This window comes from Pelodiscus sinensis, chromosome 5 (genome assembly GCF_049634645.1).
Source record: "Pelodiscus sinensis isolate JC-2024 chromosome 5, ASM4963464v1, whole genome shotgun sequence".
In the NCBI taxonomy this organism is placed as follows: Eukaryota; Metazoa; Chordata; order Testudines; family Trionychidae; genus Pelodiscus; species Pelodiscus sinensis.
This window is the reverse complement of record NC_134715.1, coordinates 55,691,470-55,710,880: the sequence shown is the minus strand read 5'-3', so window position 1 is coordinate 55,710,880 and position 19,411 is coordinate 55,691,470. Positions and strand designations below refer to the sequence as shown.

Sequence of the window (19,411 nt, the reverse complement as noted above, 5' to 3'; positions counted from 1 at the left end):
ATAAGATTGAATGGTTATTAAAACGCTGATGCATAACAAGGAGAAGCAGAGAGCCAAGTCTGACTCATTTATGAAGGTGTCATGTTAGAAGGGTACTTGTTATCATTTAAATCCTTCAAGCTACAATGGACCAAGTTGGAGATGTTTGTGGGGAAAACAGACATGGAGGCAGTATCGCTGGCAGAAAGTCCAGATAAGTAAGGTCCAGATAAGTAAGGTAGGGCAGAGTTATTCAGGATCTTTAAGGCAACAACAAGAAGTCTAAACTTGTCATTGCATAGAAACAAGAACAAGTGGAGGGATTTCAAGGGAGAAGGATGATTGAGTCAGAATGACTGCTGAGTAAAATCATCTTAGTGACTGTGCTTATGTACTTTGTATGAATAAGACAGCGCAATGTATGTTGAGTACACTGGAAAGGAGACATACTCCTCTGATGGCACTCCAACTGCAGAAGGTTTCATTTTTAGATGAAGAGGTGAAAAACAAAATTGGTCAAAAAGGAACAGTCGAAATTTTGAATCGTACATAATCCAAAGCAGTCACTGTGTGTCACTGCTCTCTCTTTGCAGTCTTGCACTGGCTCCCACTTCTTTATTACATCAAGACAAGCTATTTCTCTTTACTTTCAAAGTCCTGAATTACCTATTACTTATCCCATTCAATATTGAAAAGTCAACCCTACCTCTGATTAGGACATGCCCATTGCCCGCTTACTGCATTTTCAAACAAATATGTTTGTGCCCTTTTCCATGATTTCCTCACACTTTGGAGAAGTGCCCCATAAAACATTTGCAAAGTTATCCTCCTTCAAACTCTCCTTTATCACAATGTCTAGAGGAAAAAAAAGTAACAGGCTGCTGCTAATCAGAAACCCCTGCCTATCATGGTGACCAATACTGTTCCCTTATTACTACTTACTAATCCTTATTGTTTCTTTGTACTCCCAGTCTCTGTCGGTATCCATCTGTTGTCCCCTGGCTCATATTTAGATTTTAAGGTCCCTATGGCAGGGATAGTCCTTTTGTTTGTATTTGTACAGCAACTAGTACAATGGATCCTAATACATGACAGGGACTCTTAGGCTTTATAGACAATAAAAGCAGATGTCTTCAGAAAAATCTTTCCAGAGAGCTGTGAAATTTTTTGCACCACTCTCCACAGTGAATAAAATAGCACTGCTCACAATGGATTAGGGAAAGAATAGCGGGGACAGCAAAGGAAAATATGGTAGAACAGACAGTTCAAAAGATTTAATAAAACCAAGCAACAGGAGTAATTCCTTCACCCTTGTCTGCACATGAATGTATTACACTACTATGAGAAAACTGTTTGTTAGTTATCATGAATACCTGACTCTATAGCAAAGAAAACCTATTACTAAAAATTAGATGACTACATAAATTTCTACAATTCAAGTTTTGCAATGCGAAGAGCTACTGAGACACATTAAGAGGGACTAGGAAAGAAATCACAACACGTAGCAATTATTTTATTCTCCTGCTAGAAAATGTTTGGCATATATATTATGGATGTTAAAAAACATTAATTTTTGTAAACATTTAACAGCTGAATTTTTTAGCAGTTACACATTTACACACAGTAGGGCAGGCAGAAGCCAGTGCTCACAGGGAACCACCTTTTAAGATGTGTTCTCTCCAGGCACTGGCTCCCTCCTGCCCCCTTGCGCTGCTGCCTCTGTGGGGAGGTGAAGGGGTGGAGGAAGGACACTGGTGGCTCCGCAGGAGCCAGTTCCCCATGCATACCAGCTCTTGCCTGCCCCCCATAACAGATGCCGTAGTGGGGTGGGGTGGGGTGGAGAACCAGTTCCATGGAGCCTGTACCTGCAGGGAGCCAGCTTGAAAGCCGGCTTCCTGCATGTACCAACTCCCACGTTCCCCCCTCTTCCCCTGCTGCTACCTCTGTGAGAAGCAGCAGCAGCATTGGAGTGGTGGGGGCAGGCAGATCTGTGGGAGCCGATGCTCATGGGGAGCCAGCTTTCAAGCCAGATCCCACCTGCTCCCCCACCTTGCTGCCTCTGTGGGTGGTAGCCAGGGGAGGGAAGCAGCTCCGCGGGCCACTCACTACAGACACCAGCTCCTGCCTTCCCCCTTGCTGCCTGTGATACAGAGGCAGCAAGGAGGTGTGTGTGCATGCATAACCATCAGGACTAACTGATGAACCCAGGCTTATCAGTTAGTGATGTAAACAAGTACTTACTAACATCCTTAATACATATGAAAAATTTTAAATTATAAAGTGGGCTCAACAGTGTTTTCCAAATGTGAATGTATGTACTATTTGGGGCCTAGTCCATCTATTGAAATCAAAGGCAAAATTCTTATAGAAGTAAGATCAGGCTGCCAAGGAAGGTTAAACTCTCATACAGAGTTACTCTGACTGAAGCCACAAGTGGCTCTGTGCAGCACATGATATTGGAACTGTGAGATTTAATTATTAAGTCAGGATGCTTTTACTATGTTATTAACCAACTGTAGTTGATAAATAGTAATTCCAAGTGTATATATATAAAATTTATAAAATATATAAAATGTGCGCGTGCACACACATACACAAATAGTAATTGAAACAATGTGTTCACACTACCGTGGCTCTTTTGGGTAATGATGATTTCTAATTTGGTTCCTAAATCACTGAGGTCTGAGTGTCATTACTCTAGTCTATGAACACTAACCACTGAGCATTAGCACACTAATCCTAGTCGTTTTGTGAAAAGCACAACATTATCCCATGCTTGAACATCATAAGAAAGTAACTGGTGTAATCTTTTGAAATAATTTTTTTTTATTCCATTCAAAGTAAACTGTTAACCCATTAAAGACAGGGGATGGAATGGTTTAGGTATTCAGTCGAGAGATTAGAAGCCAGTCATCTCCAGTATGTCAGTTTGAATCCAGGCTAGTTCAAAAGAGATCTAAAGTTACCAATATTGTTTTAATAATCTGGCTTTGTTGCCACCAAGCTATACCTTTACTACAGGTGTCTTTAGAGTGGGTAACCAGTTAGCTAAAGAATGCATGAAAAGGTACTGGAAGAGTATTTCATTTCTCATTAAGAAACACTACTTCATATATAACTAATTGTAGCCATCCAGAATTCTTAATTTCTATTATTCTACTTGGGGGAAAAATCATCCATCTTTATCTTGCAGGAAACACTAAGGCCATGTCTACGCTACCCCTTATGTTATCAAAACTTATGTCACTGACAGATGTGTAAAAAGTGACAGAATTTGCTGGCATAGTGCTCAGAACTATATTGGCAAGAGACACTCTCTTGCTGACATAGTTACTGCCATTAGATTAGGTGGTTATGATGTCAACATGAGATCTCTCCTGTTAGGATAGCATGGATACACAAGCAATCTTACAGCAGCACAGCTGTATCGATACTTTTTCGTGCAGACAGGGCCTAAAAAAAAGCACAGATCTTTCAGAAATTATTCTAACAGAAAATGTCTTGTATGTTTGAATTTCAAACCTCATTATGAAATATAAGTTTAAAGTCTGAATATAGTCATAAATTAAAATACAAAAGCTGTGTTATATTTATAAACTTTTCAACACTGATTACTGATTCAAGCAGTAGAACATAAACCTGAAGAGTGTACAATAAACGAAAATACTGATGACACAAAATAGATACCTGGCATTTTCATACTGTTTCACAGTCAGTAACGTATCTTCAATTGTTTTATTTACCAATGTGTTCACACTGGCAATAAAAAAGTTAATAGCACCAAGAAGCGTCTCTCCATTTTTAGCTAGAAGTTTCTGAGTATCTGCATTGTATCCAAATTCCTCCTATCACAAAGAACAAACAAAAAATATGTAGTTTAAAATTAAATTAACATGTATATGGTAGACTATGTTGTATGTAATTTCATCACTGCTATTTGAGCGTGCATATTTAAATGTATGTAACTGATTACAGTATTCTAGAAAACAAATTAAGCTGAGAATCACAACTACCCCTTTGTTTTAGACCTTTAAAAGCAACTTTTGAAGCTTTTTCCTTGAAACTCCACTCATTTCAGTAGAATTTCTCCCAAGAGGATAGATGGAACCCATGCTTAATACCAGTTTTATTGTGAACAGTTAAAAAAATTATCTTAATATCACTTCAAAGAATACTGCCAAATCTTCAGTGAATCATTTTATAACCACTTAGAATTAGCCTAAATTCAGTGTCTCCCTTACTAACAACTGTAATACCATGAATGATACTAGCCAAATTAAGAGTAATTAACTAAATTGCTAGAGGGGTAATCAGTATTAATTATTGAACAAGGATTGTCAAATCCTGGAACAAAATGTTGAACACTACAATTGATAATTATTTTAACCTTACTATATATTCCAGAAATGAACAAACAGACGTGCAGACAGATGTGTAAGAACTCTTTTTAAATGGTAAGAGTTAGGACCAACAAATTTGGTGTGTCGTTTCCTCTTATCATAACTTAAAGCAAGGTTTGGTTGTTCCAGGAAAAAAGGATGTGCATGGAATGAGGACTCTCTGATCCAGCAACATCCGTGTCCAGCAGGGCCACAGATGTTGCTAGACCAAAGAGCCCTGGAGACTGGGAGCAGGAGCTGGCTGGGGAACCCCTGGCAGCCGCAGGGTAGGGAGAATTAGCGGCAGTAAGACCAAGTGCCAGGGAGCTCTAGCCCTGGCCAGGGAATCCCTGGCCACAGTGGGGCCAGCCTCAAAGCCCCAGCTGAGGAACTCCAGGCAACTCCCAAGGTGATGGGGCAGGCAGCAGCCAAATGGAGCTGGCCGTGGCTGGGGAACCCCTAGGAGCAGCGGGCAGGCAGTAGGATGGGGAGCTGCAAATGAGCCCGTGTTAGCGGGCAGCAGCAGAGTGGGGACCCCCTGCCTTGGCAGCCCCAAGGAAAGGAGCTGGTAATGCAGCAGCCAGCAGGGGAGCATTGATCTCCCCTAGTCCAGCAAACTCCCTGGTCCAGGACTGCTCAGGTCCCAAGGATGCTGGACCAGGGAAGTCCAAGCTGTAGTGTGTTATAAGTGACTGAGACAGCAGAAATGTACTATCATAATGGATGGTGAGAAAAAAGCAGTAATACATACAGATTAGCTACAAATGTTAAGGGGGCACGAGTAAAACGGAAGTTATTGCCAAGAGAGAACTGCAATCAAATTTTGGTATAACAAATGGCAATGACCAATTGATCAATAGTAAAATATGTTAATGTCAGATTGCAAGGATTCTTATAATGCAAGACTCCCATATACCAGCCTTATTGATGTATTTGTTTTTCCCATATGGCATCTTTAGATTACGCATAATTTGAGTTTTCATTTAACCAAGTAAATTTCTAGCTACCATGGTTGTGAAAGTGTGAACCTAGTGTAACCAATGCCAGAGTATAACTACTAATGCCAAATTAGGTCTCTTAAAATGTTAACATTAACTGTTTTATACCCAATAATTTTAGTGGATGGGATTAGTGAATGAAGCTGAGAGAAAAGAGGATGCAAAGGAAAAAACAGAAAAAGAAACAACCAGAGACAAAGATGGGGAAGAAATGGATACTCAAACACAGTGAAGCTAAAAGGAGGCTTATTACACTGCTTACATTGTAACAGAGGGTATGTCTATACTGCATTCCTCTTTCGAGAGAGCAATGCAAGTGCAGATGAACGAAATTGCAGACGAACGTGGTTATTTTGAAAGAAAACCCTTGTTTCGAAATAACCCTTATAAAATGAGGTTTAAGGATTATTTCGAAAGAAGGGTTTTCATTAGAAATAACTGCGTATACACAGAATTTATTTTCGAAATAGTGCCCGGACGCGATTATGCAAATGAAGCACGGGAAATTCAAATCCACGCTTCATGTGCAATTTCGTTCGTCTGCATTTGCATTCCTCTCGAAAGAGGAACGCAGTGTACACATGCCCAGAGTACTGAATAAATAAAAATTTTGTTATTACTGATGGACACATTCTACTCATGTTCTTTGTGTGTACCTCATATAAACATTAATGGAAATCCTCTCTGGATTGAGGACAGCTATAGTTACATCCTGACATTGATTATAATTAAAAATGGAGTTCAGTTCTCTAACAACCACCGTGACATCCCTGTTGAAAATAAATAGACCTTGAAAAGAGGGAATCAATACAAAAGACATCCTTCCATCAAAAGGTTAAACTCAGTAGAGAGTTTAAGATGAAAACTACCATCCACTGAATTTATAAAAGACATAGAATTATATGGTGAGTTACAACAATATTGCCTGAATAATGTAAGCTATAACTCTGAACGTAAGATTTCTACACAATTAGCTCTAACATTGTTACTAGAAAAGTCTAAACACTATAAAAGGAACGGGTTCTCATACTATACAGGTGCAAAGCTCTGATCAAAATGTTGCTCCAGGAAACAACGGAATTCAACATTTTAATTTGCTAAAAAAATTATATGTTGTTAATGTCACCTCTTTTGCATTAATTCCCTTTATTCCCAAACATTTACAACACAGCTTGTTGTATTTTACAGGAAATGATGATCTTGAACAATTTTAGTAACAAAAGTGTTTATTATACCGAGTACATTTGTATGTTAAGTCCTTTTTAGTTCAAATTCCAGTTAAAGCCAGACATCAAGAAATACTGTAATTGCAATTATTTCTTTCAGAGTCTCAGATACTATTACATGACAGCTATCTTCCTACAAATTAAAGAGTTATCTACTATGCAACATGCATAAGCCTATGAAGTTCCTCCTCAAATTTATATTTCATTTTCTATTACTATTAAAATCTTACATGGAGTTCCAATGATTTCAAACTAAGGTCTGCAAATGCATCTCCAAGTTGCCTTTGGGTGTTAACCATCTGGTAGAGTTGGGTGGACAAAGTCTGCGCCAGTCTTAAGATATTTTCATACTTTTTTTTGTTATCTCTCAATATGTCTATTTGGGCTTCCAGTTCCAGGTCTACTGTTCTTGAGCCTCGGCCCAGTTTCTCAGAAATGATCTGACGAGTACACTGCAAATTCATAACAAATAGTTTAAAATTATTATAAAAGCAAAAAAAAAATAATCTATATTCAAGACAGGACAGCACACACCATTTCTTGGCTGCAAGAAGCACATAATTATAGGCAATTCTTTCACAATCATCCCTTCCAATTTAAGTTTGCACAATAAACTGAAGAAAAAATGTCAAGCTCTTTAGAAGTTTTTCAGGACTCAGCAAGAACATTTGTTGAACAAGTCTCAACTCCTACTAACAAATCAAGAGCAGCACTAATTACAATTCTCAAATGAGAGATTTCAGATCTTCACTTTTTTAGATTTGGTGAAACTCATTAAGTAAAAGCAATTATTATTTAGTTCAAGACATTCAAGTCAGTTTATTAGACAGTATAAACCAGAATGTTACTGAATCTAAATAAGTATTATAATAGTTATTCAATAGTCATCTTCCCAAACATCTATTCCCAGAGGTATTTTCCACTTAGTTCCACAGTTAGACCTCATGGATACAGAGCATCAGCAAATGTAAGTTTCTATATTTCAACATTCAGATTCTTAATTTCAGTGAACATGATTGCTTCTTCTCATACGGGGATGGGGGGGCATTTTTAAGCAATTCACAATTCTTGCTAAGGAATGTATAGGAAAATAGTCTTAATGCTGAATTTGTGCTTAACCAATTATAAAAAGCATGATTCTCTTAAGCATTACGATTAAAAAAAAATCTTACACCTGCCACAGGAATAAACTCCTAAATTGACTTGCAGACCATTGATGAAGTGTGCAGCAAATTTAACAAACAATAACTGGATAAAACAATGGTTTATAGCTGCGACGAGCTATTTTTCAACAATCTTTAAAGAGGAAGTGAATCTGTAGCCCAAAAAGAGAAGCAGACAGAAGTCCAGATAGAATGGAGATGCACATGTGGATCCAGGTAGAATGACACTGCTGTGAAAAGAGTTCTGATGGAACTGAAATTATCAGAACTGACCATTTATTTCTTCTCTTTCCGATCTCCTACCGTTTGTTTCCTCTCTTTCAACCAGTTACCAATCTATGACAGCACCTTCCCTCTTATTCAATGACAATTTACTTTGCTTAAGGGCCTTTGGTGCGGAATCTGATCAAAGGATTTCTGGGAATCTAAGTACACTAGATCCACCAGATCCCCCTTGTCCACATGCTTTGTTGATTCCCTCAAAGAATCCTAACAGATTGGTCAGACATGATTTCCCTTTGCAAAAACAATGAGAAGTCCCGTGGTACCTTAGGGTATGTCTACACTACCCTCCTAGTTCGAACTAGGAGGGTAATGTAGGCATACCGCACTTGCAAATGAAGCCCGGGATTTGAATTTCCCGGGCTTCATTTGCATAAGCGGGGAGCCGCCATTTTTAAAACCCCGCTGGTTCGAACCCCGTGCAGCGCGGCTACACGGGGCACGAACTAGGTAGTTCGAACTAGGCTTCCTAGTTCGAACTACCGTTACTCCTCATTTCGCGAGGAGTAACGGTAGTTCGAACTAGGAAACCTAGTTCGAACTACCTAGTTCGTGCCCCGTGTAGCCGCGCTGCACGGGGTTCGAACCAGCGGGGTTTTAAAAATGGCGGCTCCCCGCTTATGCAAATGAAGCCCGGGAAATTCAAATCCCGGGCTTCATTTGCAAGTGCGGTATGCCTACATTACCCCGCTAGTTCGAACTAGCGGGGTAGTGTAGACATACCCTTAGAGACTAACATATTTATTAGGGCATAATAAATAAAATACATCTGTTAGTCTCTAAGATGCCACAGGACTCCTCATTGTTTTTGCAGATACAGACTAACATGGCTATACCACTGAGATTTCCCCTTTTACAGAAACCATGTTGACTTTTCTTAAACAAATTATGTTCACATATGTGTCTGATTCTGTTCTTTATTATAGTTTCAAACAATTTGCTTGTACTGACGCTAGACTTATTGGCCAGTAGTTGTCAGCATAACCTTGAAAGCCCATTTTAAAAATGGGTGTCACATAAGCTATCTGCCAAGTCATTTGGTGCAGAAGACCATTTAAAGGATAGATTACAAACAACGATTAATAATTCTATAATTTCACATCTGAATTCTTTCACAACTCTTGGATGAATGCCATCAGGTCCTGGTGACTACAGTTTAGTTTATTAATTTGTTCCAAAACCTCTTTTAATGGCACCTCAATCTGGTACAATTCCTCAGATTTGTCAACTAAAAAGAGTGGCTTGGGTTTGGGAATCTCCCTCCTGTCCTCAGCTGTGAAGACAGATGCGAAGAATTCATCTAGTTTCTCCACAGTGACCTTATCATCCTTGAATGCTCCGTTAGCACCTCGATCATCTAGTGACCCCACTGGCTTGTTTAGCAGACTTCTGATGTACTTTTTCAGGTTTTGGCTAACTATTTTTCAATTTCCTTTCTGGCCTTCCTAATGATATTTTTACAGCTTCAGAGGGGTAGCCGAGTTAGTCTGCAACAGGAAAAATTTAAAAACAACAAATAGTCTAGTAGCACTCTAAAGACTAACAGAGCATATACAGTAAACTTCCGATAATCCGGCACCTTTAGGACCCAGCGGGTGCCGGATTATCAGATATGCCGGAGTACTGGAAGGCGGGCTATGAGGAGTTTGGGGTGAGGGGCAGGTCGGCAGGGAACTGCGCAGCCTGGGAGAGGGCGGTGCTGCAGGACCAACCTGGCAGCACCCCAGTTGCTCTGCCTCCAGCTTCCCCAAGTCCACCACTGCTGAAACTGATCAGCGGCGGACTTGGGAAGCCAGGGCAGAGCAGTTCCAATTGTCCAGCTGGCCGGAGCACTTCCGGGTTCCAGTTGGTGCCGGAATATCAGGAGTGCTGGACCACTGGATGCCAGACAATTGGAGTTTTACTGTAGATTGGATCATGAACTTTCGTGATCCAACAACCTACTTCTTCAGATGCCCAGAGTGTTGGAAGTCCAGATCCAAGAATAAATAAGGGAAAGAGGGAGGGAGGGAGATGGAAAAAAAAATTGAGGGGGAGAAAGAAAAAAAAGACAGTGAGTAGATAAGCTTCAGAGGGATAGCTGAGTGAGTCTAACAGGAAAAACAAACAAACAGGCTAGTAGCATCTTAAAGACTAAATAGTTAGCACTTGGAAAGGAAGAGGACCAACACCAGATTCTAAACAGACATCAAGAACCATTAGCACCTTCACTATTTGGTTGGTTGATAACGTGCGAGCCATCTGATATCATGATTCAAACCATCGGCATAAGAATTAAACTTGTGAATGAAGTTAGGCTCCAATCCTTCTCTGTGTATTTGGCGTGTGGAATAGGTCGGAAACAAAACAGCGACTTGTAGATCCATTAATGAATGTCCAGGAAGATTCAAGTATTCTTCAACAAGTTTTTGTGTGTTGCCTTTTTGGATATCTGATTTGTGTCCATTAATTATTTTAAATAGAGACTGTCCAGTTTAGCCGATATACACTTCATTTGCCAGAGTTATGCTCCTTTCCATTTTCTTCACTAGGATTTAACTTTCACTCTTTAAATTGCGCCTATTTATTTCTCACTGCTTCTTTTACTTTGCTGTTAAGCCCTGGTGGCACTTTGGTTCTCTGTGTTTTTTTAATATGTGGTATACATTTAAGCTGCGCCTCTATTATGGTGTTTTTGAAAAGTTTTTATGCAGCTTGCAGAGATTACACTTTTGGCACTGTAATTTTAATTTCTTTTTAGTGAACCTCATTTTTGTGTAATTCTCCTTTGTGAAATAAAATGCCATGGGGTTTTTCTGCCTTGGGGATGTTAATTTAATTATATTATAGTAATTATTTCTAATCAGTCTAGCTGTATTCACCTCTTGGGCCAAATTTTGCACTTCACTTAGGACTACATCAAGAATTGCCTCTCCTCTTGTGAGTTCCAGAATCAGCTGCTCCAAGAAGCAGTCATATAAGGTGTCAATAAACCTTATTTCTGCATCTCATCCTGAGGTGATGTGCACCCAGTCAAAATGGGGATAGTTGAAATGCCCCGTTATTATTGAGTTTAGTTTTTATAGCCTCTCAAATCTCCCTTAGCATTTCACAGTCACTATCATCATCTTTGGCAGATGGTCAGTTGACTATTTTTTCATCTGATTTCTTCTTTTCAGTTTGTCAGTGGGTTAGTCCAGATATGTACATTTCGAGCCTCCCACCAACACATGGATACAAGAAATCAAAGTATTTAGCCAATCACAAAAAGGAATACTTTCTGAATTAAGAATGGATCAAAACCTAAACAGGTGAGGAAATAGCATGTCTGCAAGAATACCTTGTTCAAAAAAGGAGAGAGGATGAAGTTAGGAAACAAGAATTGAGGAATTCCTACCAGAATGAAAAATGATCATTCTGAGTGAGATAAAGACCCAGGTACAGCGATCAAACTGATATAAAGGAACATGGTCAGGACGACAGAAGATAATCCATTGGAAGTGGATTGAATGAGCAGATCTTTGTGTTCACAGAGATCATTAGATAACATATTGCTTCAATGGAATTGGAAGGGTAAAACAGGCAGTGGTACAGCTTCTTTAGGGATTAAAATGCAGTCACCCCAATTTCCATTAAAAAAAGGATGTCCCATCCAGGTAGATTTTTGGGAGGAGATGGCTCTGGAATGTCCCTGGGAACTTCATAGCTCAGCAGAATTGGAAAAACAATACCCAAACCCTAGCATAATTCCCTGAAGATAGTTGTACTGCATTCTTAATAGAAGAACTCGTTAAAAAATTCTATAAAGAAAGCTCAAAGGATCTACCAAGGCAGGCCTGAAATTCAAACCCTATACTCCACATTTTGTTTGTGTGTATTTTGCTTTTGAATAGAAAGTCCAGAGGCACTGAGCAGAGCAGGAGTGATTTTCTTTGCCCTGCAGATATCTGAAGCAAAATAGTAAATTAAAGTCTCTGGCTCTGTCTTTACTTGGAAAAAAGGTGTATTCTTAACTTGAAGTAGGACAAGGCATCACAGAAGGAATTTCTCATGTGATGCAGAGAAGACTGGTGAGGGCTAGAACTGGTCCCACCACAACGGGTAGGCTAATCAAGAAAGAAGAGTTTAGGTTCAATGGATGTTCAGGATCACACATGGCATGTCTTCTGAGGTGAGGGCTGTAACAAAATTCTGTAACATAATAACCTGTTTTGAAATTGTGTACATGCAAAATTATGTTCTACTGTGCTACCAGGGCATTACAAGTTTGTAAAAGGATACCCTGATGTGAAAAGGCTGACTATGTAAATTGCCTCTTCCCTGTTTGTGCCACTGTTTCTCTGAGTAACAACATTTTGACTTGATACAAATTTCCCATGTAAAGATAATATTGTGATAACTAAGGCTGTATCTACACAACAGCCTTTGTCGACATAGCTTATGTAGCTCTCCTGAGTAACAGAACATTATGTACATGAACACTTACGTTATGAGGGAACAGCCTCCTGTCAACACAGTTTCTGCTGCTTGTGGAGATGGCTTTGTTACACCAACAGGACAGCTCTCTTCTGTTGGCAAAGAGCATCTTCACAAGATGCACTGCAGCAGCACAGCTGTATTTGTACAGGTTCAGCACCGTACATGGAGACACCGCCTAATACATTGTAGAATGGTTCTTGACCAACCTGCTCAAAGGACAGAGTTGAAAGCACTGACGGATGGAAAAAGAGTGAATCTTCTTTTGATCTCTTATCCATAGATCCTCCCTAAGGTTGTCTATGCCCATACAAGAAGGAGAACAATTATTTTTGTGCTAGACATACCTGCTCTTTATACAATTTGGAGAGTCTTTTTGCTAACTGGGGGGATATACTATAGTTAAACTATATAATTGCTTAAATAAATGTTTAACTTAGATTTTTTCAGATTCTTAATTTTACACATTATTAGAAAATGGTGCATGCTGTATTTCTTAATTACTATATACTTTTTTTACTTGTGATGTGTCCAGCTGTACATGGATGAAAATTTAAATCCAATAAAAAAGGCACAAAACAGCAGTTAATGTTTTATTAAATGAAACTAATTTAAATGTGCTGAATAAGAAAAAATATTGAAACATTTTGCATTTAAAACTAACTGATTTAAATCAACACAGGATGTATTTGTTAGTGAAATGAACTAATTTGCTTATAGCCATGAGGTACCTTGAAATTTTAGAACCATGCTGGATTTCTTTTCATACCTAGCTTTTATCCAGAGATAAGAAGAAAACAAGCTTTCCTGCTTTTTCAATTGTCATTGAAATGAATTGAAAAGTTTCAATGACGTAGCCATCGAACTGAACTAGTTGAATAAACTAAAATGAAGAAAATACTTGTTTTGCACATGCAAAAGAGGTTAGTGTTATCAAAAGCTGGTTGAGCACTTAAACTGTGGCTCTAGATGGAAGTCACTGGCTGAGTATCTGTTCAGTGGTATGACTTTCTTTAAAATGTGAAAAGTATGTACTGCTAAATGATTTTAATAATTATACATTTAAGCCTAACATAAGTTGTCAATTTCACATTTTAATTTTAAATAGGTTTATTTTATAAGTAAAAATGTGATTTTAAAAAGAATTGATTTTTTTATCCATCTTGCCTGGTACACCTCTAAAGTGAAAATCTCAGCCATAACCAAAATATTTCTCTCAGTACAAAAACTGCATATGGACCAGATCTAAGAAAGGCCCGAGAATTTATTTTTTCTCCAGGGACAGAAAGATAGAAGGGAGGATGGAAAGACATAAATAAAAGAGGATTTAAAAATCACTAGTGTTAAGCTTTATTTACATAAAAAAAAGTAAACACTTTTGTAAGAAAAAGTTGAAAGCATATGGGTAAAGCAGAATATAGTTACCCCCAAATTAAATTTGGCCAGTAGTCACACTTGCATAAAGTTCTATTGATAGAGAGGGGGATGCTGCTGTTAGCTATCTTTCTGTTCCCAGACGTTCTGGATGGTGTCTAACAGCAAAGTGGTACTAAGAATAATCAACATGGATACTGAAGTTCCAAATGATAGTGAATCTAGAAGGGCCCAACAGTGGTAAAAAGAAAAATCCAGGAGAAAATGTCATAGACAGATGTAGTAGGCTATTTTGTGAAGACTGATTTAAGAAATTATATTCAGATTTTGCAATAACTCATTTCAAAGTAAGAATTCCTGCTAAATGATAACTAGGTGAAGTAGCCTGGAGAAAGAAGATGTCAGAGCCTGAAAATCTATTAGATCTCTGTTACAAATGTGTTCAAAGCCACACTGTAGCAATTGCATTCCTAGGCAGGCAGCCACAAAACAATTTTGTGCAGTGTTAGTTGACAGTATGCCTGCTTTGGACTGGGGGCATAAATAGTCCCACCCACAATAACTGTCACCAATTTCTCCATCACCAGAAGCCATGAAAGTATTTTGGCATTGAAGGAGGGGAGGTAGAATTTGGTTTGGCTATGCAGACTCCAGACATTCAGAGATGAGCAGCTACACAAGATAAATGACCTTTTCTCCATCACATATGTGCTCCCACAGAACCACAGTGCAGGAACCATGAAGGAAATTAGTCCGCAATTACTTCTGAAGTGGATCAAGCTAACCGAGTAATCACACACAACAACGCGCTGTCCTCTCAATAAATAATTATTCTTGGTGCAGAAAAGAGATACAGAGGTTCATAAATGTAACCACCACCATTGTAGAGGCCCCTTAAAGCAGTGGTCACCAACCAGTAAATCGGAAACTACTGGTAGATTTTGGAGCCTGTGACAGGTGATCCTGACTGATTTGGGCAAGAGGCACTTCAGCTGCCCCTTTCTGTGCAGGGCCGGGAGAAGAAGGGCACTGATCTCAGGGTGCCCCCCTACCCCACTCTGTATCCTATCTCCACAGATCAGGGCAGAGGGCACAACAGGACTTGGAATGGAGTTTGCTGATTGCTTTTGGGAGTGGTGCAGGGCCAGGCTGGGGTAAGCCTGCCTTAGCCCCACTGCACCACCACCCAGGAGCCACCTGAAGTAAGCTGTACCCAGTTGGTGCCTGCATCCCAAACTCCTAACCCAGTCATGAACCCCCCTCCTGCACTTCAAGCCCCTGCCCTAGCCACGAGCACACCTGCATCCAAATGCCATCCCAGAGCCTGCACCTAGAACCCCTCCAGCACCTCACTGCCTGATCCAAGCTCCGCTCAGAGCCCCTCATATACTCTAAATCCTTAACCCAAGACTAGAGCCTGCCACCCCAACCCTCTGCCCCCGCCTGGTGAAAGTGAGGGAGGATGGAGAAGAAGGGAGGAGGGGTGGAGGGGAATAAGCAGGGGTTGGGCCTTGGAGAAGGGGTAGGAAGGAGGATGGGCAAAGGTATTTGGGTTTGAGATAGATCTTGGATAGCACTGAAATTCAAAAAGTGATCTTGTGCTTAAAAAGGTTGGAGACTCTGCCTTAAAGCTTTCAAACGAGGGCATACTTGCACAGTATGCCCTAGAATGGATTATCCCATCCTTCTGGTGGAAACCCCCCCAAAATGTTCTAACACAGGGACTTCAGAGATCTCATACACCTAGATTCAAAGACTAACTTATCCGGTGGCTTTATCCCGTGGCTTTAGACCTTTAGATTTTAAGGCAAAAACTCATCCTACTTCATGCTCCAAAAAGGTTAGTGCTGTCGCTTTAAGCAGTAAAAAAAATATGCTTTTTTGTTTTGCTTTGTTCTTTTTGCAAGTCAAACATATAGACTAGCCTGTCTTGTGCAGCTATGTGGTTTTGAAAAGTTTACCAGAAATAATATTTGAAAGTAGTATCTGAGACTACCTTTGCTAAGCTTCTGCATGTGTCTCAGCCACCTTTCCTCGCAGAAGACTGCATTAAGTCAATCAGCCGTCAGTCTTCAGTTTTCCGCCAAGATGATGGCTAACACGAGTCTTTTCATAAAAGGCAGAACAGAAAGCAAGACCAAGGGCCCTTCTATATGTCTGAGCAGCATCAATTCAAAGCCGTGTGTGACACCTCATCCCCATATTGATGCACATAACAAAATTAATGAGTGGAGGAGGAGCTCAGGAGCTGGCTCAGGGCTGGGACAGAGAAGTTTGGGGTGAAGGAGAGTGCTCTGAGCACTCTCTCTCTTGCCCTCTCTCACACTCTCATATATATCTCACAGCAGCATCTGGATTGAGGGGGAGAGGCACCTACCTGCACCACACTGAAAAAGCTGCTGCACAATCATGCAGCTTACAGGGAACTTAAGCTTGGAGGGCTGATAGGAGGGAACAGAGAGCTCCCAAGAACTGCAAAATAAGAATTCCCTCTTGCAGGAAACATGGAAAACAGATATAGCATCTGGACAGACTTCTGCAATGAATTAGGTTACATGAAATTATAAATTCCTGAACTAAGCAAGAGAAAGATGTAGGCAAAGATGAGCATATCTTTTGAACTAGCTACTATTAGCAGCATTACATTTGATACTGAAAAATTTCCTTATTTGTTCTCATCCCATCAAAGAGTCAGTACACAGATTTAAGAGCATAAGTGATTAGAACTGATCAGAAATGTTGATGAAATGGTTTCTCCCATCAAAAAAGGCCAATTAGCTTAAACCAAAATGTTTGGTAGAAGCTTAACAGTTTTGTCTAAATTTTTATCAGGAAAATTTCTGAATTTCAAGATGGAATTATTGTTATAAATATGAGTCTAACCACCACCTCAAAATAGATAATAACCTGGTACTACGAGCACTCATCAGGGACATCAGACATTCAGGTTCAAGTTCTTGTTAAGATGAATTCAAAGCGGGATTTGAACCTGGATCTTCTTCAGCCCTGCAGACTGGAGAGCCTAGTGGTTAGAATCAATTTCTCTCTTCCTACCTCCGTCTTTTTTTTTTTTTTGAAAGACATCAAAGGATCTTGGTTTCATCTCAATGCAAAAATGGGGAAATGTTTGAAATCTCAAGACGTTTTACAGAACCAGAAAAGTTTCCTGTCCAGCTCACCTAGAGACCTTGGTAGTCAGATGATAGGTATGAGGACGGGGAGGAGGAACCTTGCTTGAGCTCTTAGATTTGTGTGGATTCTCCACTCCAAAGAATTCTCCTCTCCATAGGCTGGAGTGGTGAGGAGACAGACATACACATACAAGCACATTTTTTCCCCTCCAGCTCTTTGTCAGCCAAGTTTCAGGCAGAGTAAGGAGCTGCTGATTTAAACTGGGCTAAATTTAGAATTTTTGGCAGTGGTATGTTTATTGCCACAAGAGCACTAATAGATCCTTATGTCAAGGGCCTTAGAAATGGGAGATGGAGGAGCAGTTTGCAACAGTTACTAGCAAAATAAATATTTTATCACTACCATTTTCATTACTTTATTCAAAGAAACGCCATGGCAATGAAAAAAATACCAGAGCAAACACTCTCAATAAGTCACCTTGATACCAGATGTAATTTCAAATCCAAAAATTGAAAAAAATTCAACAGGGATGAAAGGTCAGAATGCTAAAGACAATGAATTAAGAGAATGTTTAGATAATTTGTAATAAAAATAACAATTTCAAATTTTTATTGCAGCTAATGCTGCAAATGATAAATCATATTAAACTTAGCAGTTCCACTACCAAAAAGTCATAGGATTTAGGCATTAGTTTTGAAGTTGAACTAAAACAAATTTAGTGAAGTGCGTTTGTGGAAAAACTATATAATCCACCTTCTATTTTGTCATGTTAATAAAATCTAGAAAACTATCATTGCATCTGCAGTAAGGAAGACTGACCATCCAAAGATCAGGGCAGGAGGAGCATGTCTATGCACCCTGGTGAGTGGAGCCACACTACTTTCACTCAGCCTCCCAGAAATCAAGGTAGGAGGACTGTAAGCATAAAGGCTGAAGCTGGGGGTTCAGTTAAAGCCCATTCACTGGAGGGGACGGATGCTTCCCCTGAGCTCCTGTACTGGAAGGTTGCAGTGGGCCCATAGAAAGCAGACAACTGACCAAGACTGCCCAGATCATGAGCTGACTCAAGGAAGTAGACAACTGGCTTGGACTCCTGAATGACCTGACCCTGCAGGATGCAGATGACTGGTCCAGACCACTGTCTGACCTAACCCAAGAACAGCAATTACTGGTAACTGAGGCCCCCACCAACCAGCTTCTCTCTCTGGCAATGTTCTCTCTAATATTTTCTGTGCACATGTGAATTTTTTCCATTAGTGTGTGGGAATACTTTTTTTATGTGCACTGAGACATGTGTGGATGTGCACCCCCAATAGAAACAAAAAACATAGCTGTTGTCACTCTGCTAATCAGGTGGGCACAATTTGAATCTCTCCTGAGTGGTTGCACAACTGCACAGATTACAGGGAACACTGCTCTCTGGACCTACAGGTACAGTAGGAGGGGGAGTGTGGAAGAGGCCCAGGGATGCAGTGACGTAGCGAGGGGATGAGGGGCAGTTGCCCCCAGGCACCATGCTGGAGGGGGCGCCAATTTAGCTGCCAAAAGATATGTTCTTAACTTTTTTATGATCATTTCCTATTCTGTATATAGTCCAACAGTTGACTGTGAAAAGGTTTCAGCAAAACCTTCAAAAAGTAAATAGGATGATAGTTATGTTACACTGCAAGCATTGAGGTTATATGGCATGCGTTTAGTGAGCATGGTGGCAGGAATAATCTCTACCCAATCACCTCAGTTCGCATGTATTTGGGAGTATCCTGGCAGGGAAAAAATGATTGGGAAGGGTGCAAATTTTGTCTTTGCCCCCAGGCGCAAATTTTGCCTTTGCCCTCAGACGCATAACACCCTCGCTATGCCATTGCAGGGATGGTAGCCACTTGTTTTGCAACATTGCTGAGAAAGGGTGACTCAGCATGATGCAGCCCGGATCCCCACTGACTTGGTGGCAGACTACTCTGCCTCTGTTTGAGCTCAGGGCTGGGACGCAGTGGAGTGAGGGCTCCTGCGTTCCCCCTGCCACCCAACTCATGTGGATGGGCAGTCTCCCCCTTCCTCAGGCCATTTGAAGGGAAGTCTGAGCTGACTGACTCTTTGCTGCATAGCTCTGAACCAGAGACTGAGATAATTCACTGCCTACAGCTCTGCCTGAGTACAGGCCTGAGCCCTAAGCTCCTTTGCTGCTCTGCATTGAGCTAGGATTTGGGCAGATTGACTATTTATTGCTCAGCCTTACCGCAGGCCTGAACGCCTCGACTCTTTGCTGCCCCAGCATGAGTAGGGGCTGAGACTCCATGATGGTGTTGACTGTGTAGCCCTGACCAGAGACCCACACTCGTGGCTCCAGTTGCCCTACTGATGTCCCACATCCAGTGACCAATAGTGACATAATGAGGCAGACTGGCTGCTCACAGGAGGGGCAG

At 40.4% G+C, this 19,411-nt stretch overlaps 1 protein-coding gene across 7 annotated transcripts in view; it reads right to left on the bottom strand.

The window, feature by feature from the left end:
- Positions 1–19,411, bottom strand: part of ARFIP1 (ARF interacting protein 1) — an 85,412-nt gene that overhangs the window by 12,686 nt on the left and 53,315 nt on the right. For 6 of the 7 annotated variants that reach the window (XM_075930062.1, XM_075930060.1, XM_075930059.1 and 3 more), the window contains 2 exons: positions 6,813–7,034; positions 3,667–3,824 (listed from right to left, as the gene is read on the bottom strand). In XM_075930062.1, coding sequence (XP_075786177.1) covers positions 3,667–3,824; positions 6,813–7,034 — 380 coding nt within the window. Of the gene's footprint in view, positions 1–3,666; positions 3,825–6,812; positions 7,035–12,492; positions 12,867–19,411 lie in introns of those variants that run through there. The other variant, XM_075930065.1, reaches the window with a different exon arrangement.